The following is a 12,764-nucleotide window of genomic DNA, read 5'->3' on the forward strand; positions in this document are numbered from 1 at the left end:
ACACACACACACACACACACACACACACACACACACACACATCACACATTTATTTTGACTAAGACCCTCTCAAACCGCATCACAACCCCCGGCTGACAGGAAAAGTGCACAATTACACAGCAAAGCCCAACATGCTGACTCAAAGAAAGTGAAGACACTGAAAATTAGTTATTCTGTGATGTTATAAGAGACGTACACATTAAAGCTACATAAGTGCCATAAGCAAAAGGACATGGTGTCACAAAATATTACAAATCATCAGCTGTGATCATGTTCACATACAGTGATCTCCAAGGATACGCGTGCTAATACTTTATAAGCTGCCGGGGTTTCTTTTCCGTTACACAGTCTATGCGAGAATGACATACCAAGTATATTTTGAAAACCTGTGTTTGTAATTTTTATATTCTGCGTGTGAAAGATCATCTTCAGCTTGAACCTTTTTAAACCAGACATCATTGTGTGTTCTTGCCAGAGTGCTGAACCACAAAAGCCAAGGGGAAATGTTTTTTTTTCCAAATCAGTAACCGTGTGTTGCTAGATGCATTTCTCTTTTTTAACAAAGCCCTTTTAAAAACTGTAAATGATCACCTTTTGTGAAACGGGAAGTTTATCAAAAACAAATTGTGTGCAAAGTGGTGCCAGAGTGAAAAGGGCTGCTGGATTAGTAACCGCCGCAAGACAAGACAAAGTCAGCGAAAGTTCATGCAGGCTGGCGAAGACACGGCGGATCAAGGCAAAAGGACAGAAAGTGAGAGGCAGACAGAGATACAGAAACAGAGAGAGAATCGGAAAGAGAGAGGGGGCTGAAGTGTGGCGTCGTGATGCAAGGCAGCCACACAGTGACACAGCATTCTGTCTGACACTCTCATATGGCATGGGAAACCCCCTCTGCTGACGTCAGACGGGCCACGTGTGTGTATGAATGTGTGTAAGTGTGTGTGTGTTTATGTGTAAGAAGAGGGCGTGTTTGTGAAAAGCTGGACAGCGAGAGCGGCTGCTTCGTTACAGGTGGCCGGCGTAGTGGTAGCACATAGCGGCTTAGCTGCAGTACAAGCGTTTTGGTAAAGGCAGCCGTAACAGTTAGAGTAACTGTGAATTAATAATAATAGTTTATGTAATGAATCTAAGCACCACCTGTCAGGGGAGGCTCGTTAGAAATAGTTGTCTTTGTAGGAATAACGTATGCAGAATCAAGAGGAAGAAACACAATGAGCACATCTCGCCTCGATCAAACTGTCCCTCCTCTTTCAGAGCTTTACTGGACACCTTTCAATCACTGACAGAGCATACAGCGTTCACTCACAGACGCAAATCCTATCTACTTTTAGACAGCGCCATAATCCTGACATACACATGCCTTCATTTAACCCAATTTCAGTCATAAATGCCCTGTAGGTCACTGTTATCTACTCACATTTTAGACCTGCAAACTGACTAACCCCACAGTAAAACACACTCAGAACATACGCACACAGTGGAGGGAGGCTCATTATAGCCGTTCGGATTGCGTATGGCATTGTATTATTTTCTGTATTAATTAGACTAACTTGTCTAATTTATTGTATTGATTAAGCTAGTTTGCTTATTCTTTTGACTCCACTCTTACCCTAGAAATCCAGAGTTATTGCGAGAGCAGAATTTGAATTTGTTCAGCAAGTTACTCTGGCATTCAGCAATGTTGCTCATTAACTATGCCCTTGAGACCGAGCTGCACCAATCACATTGGTGTATGTGATGTAGGCAGGCCAGAGGGGAGCTGCACCAATCACATCGGTGTATCTGATATAGGCGGGGCCAGAGGCCAGCTGACCAGATGACGACAGTTTAATCTACCAGTTAGCTCCGCCAGTAGCTAAGCATACGGGGCTCTGGATTCTTCACCTTGTGTGTTGTTGTGATTGGTCCTAGTGTCATCCAATTGCGTGCAGTGAGATTTCCAAATGCATGCTTGGTGCCGCCCCTCGAGATGGGCAACTTTCATTACTCGATGCCAGACCCTTAAACTTTTGGATTTGGGGTGTTTCAAGGGGTGTACCTGGAAAGAAAACTCTATGGACATTTTGACCATATGGATTCTTAACCAGGCTATTAAGTAAGAATGTGTTTTGTGAATGTAAACAGTTGTGAGTAAAACACATTTCGTATGGTCACATTTAATCTGTTGAACTGTTGTATGAAATTGAAGGCGCTGCCCATATTCACATGGTACACCAGTGAGCAACTGTCGTGGTAGAAGATGGAGGCTGTGGTTGCCAGGCAATAAGGGACTCAGCTGCTAACATCCATTGAGAGGTCAGAGGGCAGTGATGAAGGGATTGTGGGGGAGGAGGGATATTCATATATAAAGTAGATCTTTGCCACAAGATCTCACTAGTAAAACAGGGTAAATCGCATTTAGGTGAGGTTAGATCAAACCCTAGGTATACCTGAAAGGGATTTATATCTCTCTATATATGTACTGTATATATATATACAGCCCAGTAGATTCTGCTTATTTTCATTCAGAAATCACTGAATAATACCTATCCAAAATGGTCGGCACATTTTTGAAAAGCTGTACAAAAACATACCAATATAAATCAATTCAGATCAATATGTTATAAAAGAAAATTCCAAACAATTAAAGATTACAGCTGCAAGCAGAGATGAACAGGCCCCCAGATGACATATCAGCAACCATTGGACAGTTTCAGTAGTACTATATAGTCCTATATTATATATGAACATTCAGAAAATTGTAAATTACAATATATATTAAAATTATAAAAGAAATATAAATATGAATATGCCCCCACATTTCGAAATTAGTATTCAAGCAGTCTTGTTGGTGCTTGGGTCCTTACAACCAAACCCCCCTTGATTAACTTGGGAATTATTGACCACACAGACAGAATTAAAAAGAAAATGCTCAAATGTAGCAACCCAGAGATTCAGGATACAGTGTTAAAGATAGAATTAGACTAAACCTGGTGGAAAGGCCTCATTTCCCTATCATAAGATGGGAACAAATCAGAACCTAATGACTACCAAGGCCTTTGTGTCAGCAGCTGTCTGGATAAATCATTCTGTAGTGTTCTAAATAAAAGAACACCAGATTGATTTGAGGAACACTCCATCTTGAGCAAAAGTCTGATTGGCTTTCTCCCAAAGTACCACACAACCGAATATGTATACTCTTCACACATTAATTAACAAACATGTACATCTGAACACAAATGGTAAGATATTCACTTTTTTACCGTTTTATTGATTTCAAGAAGGCTCTTATACAGACTTCTACACTGGTATACGGGGCAAAATCTAGTTGAATCAATGTATTTGGGCTGTTAAACTTGGAGACAAACAAACTTAATTCTTCCCTCAGAACAGGTGTTCGGCAGGGTTCAAATTTAAGTCAGCCTTTTTTTTATTAGTTTTTTTGTGTTTTTACATGAGCTTGCTGTTGAGTTGGATCAATGTGCTGCTCCTGCTGCCTCTTCCTCAATAAGCCCATTGCGCTGTAGGGTTATGGGGTATTGGGTATGGGGTCCACTCAGTCATCAGAGCTATACCCACGGGGGACCAACATCCACCAGAATCTGAACATGCAGAATTCTGCAGATACATTCTACATGTACACAGAAACACACCAACAAATGCATGTAGAGCCGAACTAGGCAGATACCCACTGATAGACTGATAAAGTCAGGTGGTTAAAAAACCTGAAATCCAGCCCCCGAAAACCCTACTATCCAAAGTTATCCAAACTCAAGAAGTTGGGTTAGGAGCAGCCTCACAACAACAGTGCTCTCCAAACAGCAATCAGAATAAAAACAATTAAAACCCAATGTAAAGAAACCTATCTTGAACATTGGACAGAAAAAACTAAAAGCCAAAGTAGATAAGCCTTGGCATGTCAGGCAGTCACTAGTCTTTTAATATAAACATGAATATCACCCAGGAGATGCTACACTCTGAACACTAATGGACAAGAAGCCGTTTAATGACTATATTCTGACCCTTGCGTTTACTTAATCAATACTACTTTGATATGAGAAGCCCTTAATCTAAATGGATTCTCGTAAAATACATTTTGAATGGATTCCCACAAACATGCAAACGTTTTCCATCATAAAGCAACATTTTAGTGTGCTGTTGTGAAGCTCTATGTCCTATGTCCAAAAGTTTAAAAATGTTCAAATTATGCATTGTGCATAATAATGAAATCTGAATATTGGAGCATGGAAATAGCTAAGTTTTGGAAACTGTTGTAAATGTTCTGACTTATGCTGCATATTTCATTTCAGGAATATTCTTAATAGTATTTGCATTCAAAAGACCTGGTGCAACCTTATCAATATTATATAACAGCGCCTGCTCATTATAGTTCTTGCCATTACAAAAGGCCACCTAACACCGTTTAGTCATCATGTTGTGTATGGAAGTTAGTCAGTATGGGGACGTTGGTAACATGTTTGTTTTACTGGCTGCCAGGCCTAGGAAAAGCAGTAAATAAGTGGCCATGCTTTCATGCTTGGTCATGCTTTCAAGCCCAGTCTGGTTTTCCCTGCTTCTCCTCCTCCAATACTGCTGATCATTTACTGCATCTTCCCGTCTTCCTCCTTGACTTTACAGCCCATCCCCCCAGTTTAAGCACGGAGGCACGTACAAACACAAAGCCACACACAAAGCCACACACAAAGCCACACACGCTCACGCACACACACACACACACACACACACACACACACACACACACACACACACACACGTGCACTTCCATTAACACATATAAGTGCACTCTTTAAAAACATGCAGTCTTTCTCTTTCTTTGCACACCCACACACACAAACAGATACTGGCCTAAGGTTAACCCCCACTCTCATTCAAAGCCTCAGAGGTCAAAGGACAAAGCCCAGGCAACTACAGGAATTCTCCACTGCTGCTGTTTGGAAGCCCTCACAGTCTCTCAGCCATGCAAACATGCACGAACTGTCCACTCACAAAGTCGGTTCAAATAGACTTAAACTTTTTCACTTATTAATCTTGAAGACAATATTTAAGTAGGATATATAACAACAAAGGTTACCCATCTGCATCTTCAGCACTCAGCACAACAAGCAAATACTCATGCTCTCCATATTTATTATAACTAGATTCACTACATTTAAAGTAGATAAAAGTGGGTGTGCGCCTATGGTTTTCTCACTATTGAAGTTCCAATTTCTACTTTAAATACATGAGTATGTGTGGGAATTTGATTTAATTTATTTAATTGCATTAAGAATGCCTTACACAGGAAAAGACATCCAATACGAAAACGGTAAATTGCCTTTTGTTCGACTCTGCTGCCCTCTCTAAAAACTAGGCCTTGACTGTCTTTTTAAAAGAGTTCAGTATGGAAATGACTTTAATATGCCGATCTAACTTGTTCCACTGAAGTGCCCCTATAAACGCTGTCTTAAATCTAAGGACACAGGTCAGATATGCTGCCACGCATGTAAATATTGTGTGTGTCCTTTACTTTAGTTATAAGGCAGAACAAAAAAATGTAGACAGTATCAAACAATATTTTAAAGATGGTCAGTCTTGACGTCGTAACACGAAACTCAACAGGGAGCCAGTTAAGCTCAACAGATTGTGATCTACCTATCCCAGGTATTTTACTGACGCTTTTGCACTTACCACAACATTATTCAAAAGGACCCTAAATTCTGAACATCTATTCAATCTGTATTTTGAACCAAACATGATGGCTCTGCCTTACCAAAATGTAGGGATAGCATATTATCAATCAGCCAGTTGTTTACAGAATATAGCTCTGAGCTCAGGATGCTCTCTAAAGATTTCCGTTATCTATTTACCAGCGTATGATGTTGGATAAATAGAGTAGGCATGATTTGGTATAATGTGACTTTATGAATCTGGATTGGAATTTAAACATGTATTCATAAAATTGCTCATTGACCAACTTTTCAGAAAAAAAACTGATATGGGGAAAACACTAGATTCAACAGAGAGGTTAACAAAAGAGGGGAGATGTAAGGGACTATTTGGGCAGCGGCATCTTCTAAAAAACCGAGGAGATCTTAGATCCCATCTAACCCAGGGCCCTTAGAGCAGTCTACCTGTAAGAGTCTTTTTTTCCAGCTCCCCAACCTCAACCTTCCTTAAGGAAAATGAGTTGGGCAGAGCACAGAGTAAGCTAGAGCATGTGCCGACTCCAACATCTTCCGAAAATACACATAGATCAGTGGCAGAACTCAAACAAGGACAAGATAAACCTAGATTAAGGTGGTAACTTAGGTCAGGTAACTGACTGAATGTTTACGTGATTTGGGTATTTATTATGATCTATTCAATTTCAGAAAATGGAGAAAGATAGCCATTTTTTACAATTACAATGTGTGATGTCTTGTTTTGTCCAACCAACAGTCCTAAACCCAAAGGTAATCAGTTTACTATGTATTTATACAGATACTAGTAGAAAGTCATCACGTTGGACAAGCTGGAATGAGAACATGTTTGGATTTGTTGCTTGAAAAAGTATTAATAGAAAAGAAACAGCAATAAAATGTATTAGAACACAAGTATTTCTATTTGATGTCTGGCACCAAAATACCCCTGGCACTTCCACCATCAAAGTAGCTTTTTACAGTTACAATGCTTGTTTTAGTGGTTGTAGTTAAACCAGTAATTGTTTAATCACGTTTTTAACCACACAGAGTTGTGTCACTGTGTGAAGTGTGCTCTATAAATATATTTGAGTCAACAGAACAATCTCTTCCATCCATTCCGACTCTGATAAACACAAGTCAGACAGTAGGAGAGAACAATGCTAAACTGTAGATGTTCATTTACAGATTTGAGTTTTGGAAAAAAGTGTCACATCTAGCATTTTAGTATGTGTCATTTGGGTAAGTGCTTTAACATGTACGCACGTTGAATGTATGGCACATGCAACTAACTGGCCCTCTAAACCCAGTCTGAGGACAAACAGGTCTAGGCATGACAGATAAGGAATGCAATTAGTAGCAGCAGCAGCTACAACACCTAATACTATCTATCTGAATGGACAGCCTAGACAAGATGTTTGTGACATCTGTAATGGTCTGTCAGGAAAGTACTGCAGCAGGTGGCTGAATGGATACACTCCCTGCTCTTCTCTAATTATCTGCTCACGTACCTTTAACTTGACACAACAACCACAATCAGCTGGCTAAAAACAGAACTTGCTTCTACTGAGAAACCCCCTGGTGTGAGACTTTGTGTTTCAAGGTAGTTTTGGAATCGCAGAGCACTGTCTCAAATTATTAATACTATTGAGATGCTAATATTAATATAGTATTCCCATAAACAATCACTGTAATAGTATTATACAATAAACATATCTGTACCTCGTTCACCTCCCACTCATTCCGTCTCTTCTTCAGCTGTTCACATTTGCGCAGCTTGCAGATCTGCTTGCCCGTCTTGCGGTTCAGACAGTTTGCACAGGTACGGCAGTTCTCTTTGCGGAGGCAGGGAGTGCAGTTGCCACATTTCTTCCTCTTTTTCTTGTGGAGGTCACCAGTGGGGTCCACAGAGGCATAGAAGGGAGACAGAGAGAAGAGCCCTGCTTGCTGGTGTTCAGTCTCAATATATTTGCTCAGAGGAGACGTGTTCTCTAAAGATTTTCTGTGCAAATGGAGAGACTGAGCGTCCTCTTCGTCCATTGACAATTCATAAATGTCCTCAGATGGCGGGCCAGGCCCTGCCGTTGGCCTGGGCATGGTGACGGTCCTCACTTATGTCTATGTTGTCTCTTAAATAACGAGAGTGTAAAAACACGGATGAACACAGTGAAGTTTAAAAAGTGGAGTTTAAAATCAACACCATTCAAACGAATCGCATGTATTTGGCTGCAAGTTTGTCTGGTCTTAAAATCAAAGCTTGGCTGGAAGATTGGACTGGTCTTGGATCAGTCTGTGCTGTTGACAGTGTCTATCTCGATATTAAGCAATCTGGAGCCTAAATCCCCCTGACTCTCTGAGCTGTGGCCCCAAAAAGTTAGCTCAATGTAACCTTGTTTTCTAGTCTTAGTTCACCAGACATTGCTTATTTATTATACTGTGGTATTGGTCACCCGTTGGTGGCCCTGGAGAATCCTGGCTGTAATTTGAAGCATGGAATCCATCTTTCCCAGCTACCCTTTGGGATGGTTGGCAGACCATCACCATGGCAGTGTAGCTGGAGCCTGAGGAGTCATGGCGGTGTCTGCACAGCCTGGCCACAGTCTGGAAAGTCAAAGGGATAAAACAAAAATGTCTTAATCCACTTTTTAATCCAATCCAGAACGTTTGTCTTATGGTCAGTGTGTACAGCATCTCTCTCCATCAACTGTAATGAGCAACTGAATTGTTAAGGACACTTTTCTGTGTCCATTTAAGGGACTATGTCTTTTGATATTCCCCACATAAATGATCTAAACATACATGTGTGATAAATCTAAATATACATGTAGCCATCTTCTTTTTAACAGAGACGTATGTCTACGACTGTGATCATATGCCCTCAAAACACATTGTGCAACTATTTTGCTATCAAGTCTGATAACTGACGTTAGCAGTGAACTTTTAACCGGTACAGTTGCACAAGCTGAAGGTGCGGAGCAAGATGTGTGATCATGTTTGTAAAGCAAGGCAAGGGAGGTTTATTCTTTAATTGAAGCAACAAGGCAATTCAAAGTGCTTTACATAATGCATTAAAGAGCAATTAAAATAAAATGTTAAAGAGAATAGAAAATCCAATAGCTAAAATAGCTCAAATAGAATAAAACAGTGACAGTGTAGTGTAAGAATTTGAAACCATTTAGCTTCAAACAGAAAAGTCTTCAGGCTTTATTTAAAAGAACTGAGAGTTGCAGCGGACCACTTCCTGGTATTAAAGGTCCCATGGCATGAAGATTTCTCTTTCTGAGGTTTTTTAACATTAATATGCATTCCCCCAGCCTGTCTATGGTCCCCCAGTGGCTAGAAATGGTGCTAGGTGTAAACCAAGCCTTGGGTATCCTGCTCTGCCTTTGCGAAAATGAAAGCTCCGATCTGGAATCTTCCCCTTTATGAGGTCATTAGGGGAAAGGTTACTTCCCCTTTCTCTGCTTTGCCCACCCAGAGAATTTGCATTAGATACAGTTTACAGTATTAGGGGACCACTAAGGTCTATATAAAGAGACTTCAGATACAGTATTAGGGGACCACTAAGGTCTATATAAAAGAGACTTCAGATACAGTATTAGGGGACCACTAAGGTCTATATAAAAGAGACTTCAGATACAGTATTAGGGGACCACTAAGGTCTATATAAAGAGACTTCAGATACAGTATTAGGGGACCACTAAGGTCTATATAAAGAGACTTCAGATACAATATTAGGGGACCACTAAGGTCCATGCAAAAAGAGACTTCAGATGCAGTATTAGGGGACCACTAAGGTTTATATAAAAGAGACTTCAGATACAGTATTAGGGGACCACTAAGGTCCATGTGAAAAGAGACTTCAGATACAGTCTAAGCGGACCACTAAGGTCCATATAAAGAGACTTCAGATATAGTATTAGGGACCACTAAGGTCTCTATAAAAGAGACTTCAGATACAGTATTAGGGGACCACTAAAGTCTATATAAAGAGACTTCAGATATAGTATTAGGGACCACTAAGGTCTCTATAAAAGAGACTTCAGATATAGTATTAGGGACCACTAAGGTCTATTTAAAAGCATCCAAACAGCACCGTGTCATGGGACCTTTACGAGCACCAGCGCTTTTTATGTGGAAATTGGATGGATATCTGTCAGTGGAATTCTACATTATCTGCTAATTATTATACCCATTAAAACATATGGCAGGTTGGTAACATAAGTTCTTCCTAGTCCACTGCAGGTGTCAGGGTAAGCATGGTCAATGGCAATTTCTAACAGTCACATGTCACTTTACAAGCCTGCATGTCCTTATATAGTTTGTACACTTGGTTGTGTAGCCTTTGGGTTAGGGTTAGAGTTATTAGAGTTCAGTCTAACATCTCTGATAGCTGTCTGGATGTTGTCTGGTTTCCAAACACAGCTGTCAGTGCTGTGTATGGAGGTAGCTTACGGCCAAGCCTACGTGAGCAGTTTGCGAAGATAAGTGTTTTAATGGCAGACCCCACACGGATGGGGGCTAATGTCTCCCTGAATGAAAGTCAGGGGGTGATAAGTTGATGCCAGGGACAGTTCTCTTTGTCTTGTGGTCACATGATCCAGTCAACCGTAGATAAAGTCAATTGTGCTAAAAATAAACAATGTTTCTGTACTAGTGGTTTCACAGCCTGCAATGAACAGGTTTGATATGTTAACAGCAATGCAGCAGCAGAGGGTAAAAGCCACGATGAAATATATAGGCCACTTCAATATAACATTACCCTGGGGGTTTGTGCATTCAAGTGCATTTAAAATGAACATGGATTTAAAAATGTAAACCAGTGGATTTACTAGCTTTTTTTGGTAGGTTTGCCTCCAGGCGCAAGCATAACTAACACTTTGTAAAATAAAAGAGATAACAAATAGCTTCCCAAACAAATTATTCCCCCAAAACGCTGAAATTAAAACAAAGTACTTACACCATTTAAATGTATACCACAAATTTTGAAATAATAATAATAGTCTAGCTAGCTGAACATTTAACTTTGAGCTAGTTTGCTAGCTAAAATTAGGTAGCCTATTAGCACTCAGCCTACACGTTTTAACATTTAATGTTAGCAGAATTTGTCTCAAAAATGTATTCTTTTTGTACATGTATGTAAAATTTATGCTATTAAACTTTTAAGTGTGTGGGGGGGGGGACTTACCAGCTGGGGGTCCATGGTGTAACGTTAGCTTGGCTAAAGTTTGAAGTAATTGGTTGTGAAGATGAAACTAACGTGTCTACTTTATAGGTAAAGGTAAAGTTAATGTCGTCTGTGGAAACAGAAGACTACATACAACTGGGCACAAACGTGTGACACAGCCTAAATGTTCCTGTTTTTCCCTCCAAAACTTGACTAATTGCTAAAATATGATAGTATCGTTAAAACATGAAACAGTGCAAACAGGCCTTACCAATAACATTGTTGCGGGGGGTTATTAGTTATTATCTACATTTCTTAAACGCAAACTAAGGCAATAACATTGTGAAGCAACCGCACGCGCTCCGCCGGCTCCGCACGTGGTTTAGTCAACACTTTGGGGCTACATTTGCCCCCCAGTCAGTGCTAGCTCCCCTCTGCCCAGATGTTAATGTCTCAGCCCAATGGTACAGCCCACACCGATTAAAGCAATCAGATAAAAACGAACAGGCGTCCTTAGATTCCATTAAGATAGAGGTGATTATCTGCAGCAGGACACACAGCGCAGCGGGCGACCACTGCGTTAGGTGACAAACACAGCACCTCATCGGCTGTCAATACACACTGGGATTTACATCCACGCGACAGTCTCCAAACACTTGCAGAGGTGTTATCATGCGTCAAATGGACACATAAGTCTTAATATTTCTACTTTAGTAAAACCATTCATGAACTCGCCCACAAATAGCCGATATGAATGCATCCAGCTGTTTGATCAAGTTTTACCGTTAGCTGTGCAGAAGATACTCTTTTTACTCAGATCTACAAGTGGGTTAATCGACTTAACAACCATGAATGCATAGGAAGAATATTCATAATATTAAAATATAGGCTCATGTTCATAATAAACAGAGAGAACGCATACCAACCGCGATGAGGTCTTTACATTTGTCGATATTCCTTTTCACTTCAGCAATCAAATGAATTTGCAAAATCAAAAATACTCACAAAAGTAAGGTACTTACATAGCATAAGGAAATAATAATAACAGTTGAGAGCTAAAAATGCGTCAACAAAAACTTTTTAGATGTAGACATATTCAAAATACTCGTGCACAAAAGGGCAGAGGGGATAAAAAGTTTACGTCTAATGACATAACTCTGCCGCTATGTCTGGTCGAGGGAGCTGGAGGTGGAGAGAGAGAGAGAGAGAGAGAGAGAGAGAGAGAGAGAGAGAGAGAGAGAGAGAGAGAGAGGTTGTGTCTTTTGGAAGGGTTAAAGTCATCAGTAAATTATGGAGTGGAGTCCTGCCAGCTGGAACAAGGGGTGGGGGGGACGTCATACAAGGGGGATGTAGGCTTAAAACTGGCCCATGTGATGCTGATTGTAAGTGGTATTCTTAAGGTCATAGGATGATCCGAACGGCCCTCAGGGTGCTGGTGTGACATTTTAACGGATAGCTTGAATGTCAAAGAGCGGGTTATAATCAGATTGCTGTGATGTCGCGCAGGGGTTTTGTGCCAGATGTTGTGACATCATGAGGGGAATTAGGATCAGGACCTTTTCTGTCTGAAGAAGCCCTGTCTCACTCCTGCACTAAACTGGGTTGGTCGGATTCCGATTGAAGGGAGCAGTGGCCCCCGCTGACAGACTTCAGGTAGCTCAGCTGCCTTTTATCACAAGTGAGGGTCAGTCTTATGAACCACACCAACCTCAGCTGCAGAAAGGGAGTTCTGGAGAACAGGGATGTAGTGACAAGGATGAGGTCTAGCTGAACATGGTTGAAATCCCCTACAAATATAACAGTACCTGTGTACATTACATAGTGAAGAACAAGCGAAAGAAAGCAGTTACATTAATTTGTAACAAACCTTCAGTCATGGTCATAAAAGATTTTACTGAAAAATATAACAACCATTACTAACAAAAGTTTGTATATGGTTG

The 12,764-nt window shown here is 40.5% G+C and overlaps 1 protein-coding gene across 1 annotated transcript in view; it reads right to left on the bottom strand.

Moving 5' to 3' along the window:
* The window catches only part of tet3 (tet methylcytosine dioxygenase 3), a 37,632-nt gene extending 29,863 nt beyond the window's left edge, over positions 1-7,769 (bottom strand). Inside the window, exon 1 of the mRNA XM_034873064.1 lies at positions 7,380-7,769. Within this exon, the coding sequence (XP_034728955.1) occupies positions 7,380-7,754 (375 nt within the window). The 5' untranslated portion in view covers positions 7,755-7,769. The remainder of the gene's footprint in view (positions 1-7,379) is intronic.
* Positions 7,770-12,764: the final 4,995 nt, after the last annotated feature.

Source organism: Etheostoma cragini, chromosome 5 (assembly GCF_013103735.1).
Source record: "Etheostoma cragini isolate CJK2018 chromosome 5, CSU_Ecrag_1.0, whole genome shotgun sequence".
NCBI lineage: Eukaryota > Metazoa > Chordata > Actinopteri > Perciformes > Percidae > Etheostoma > Etheostoma cragini.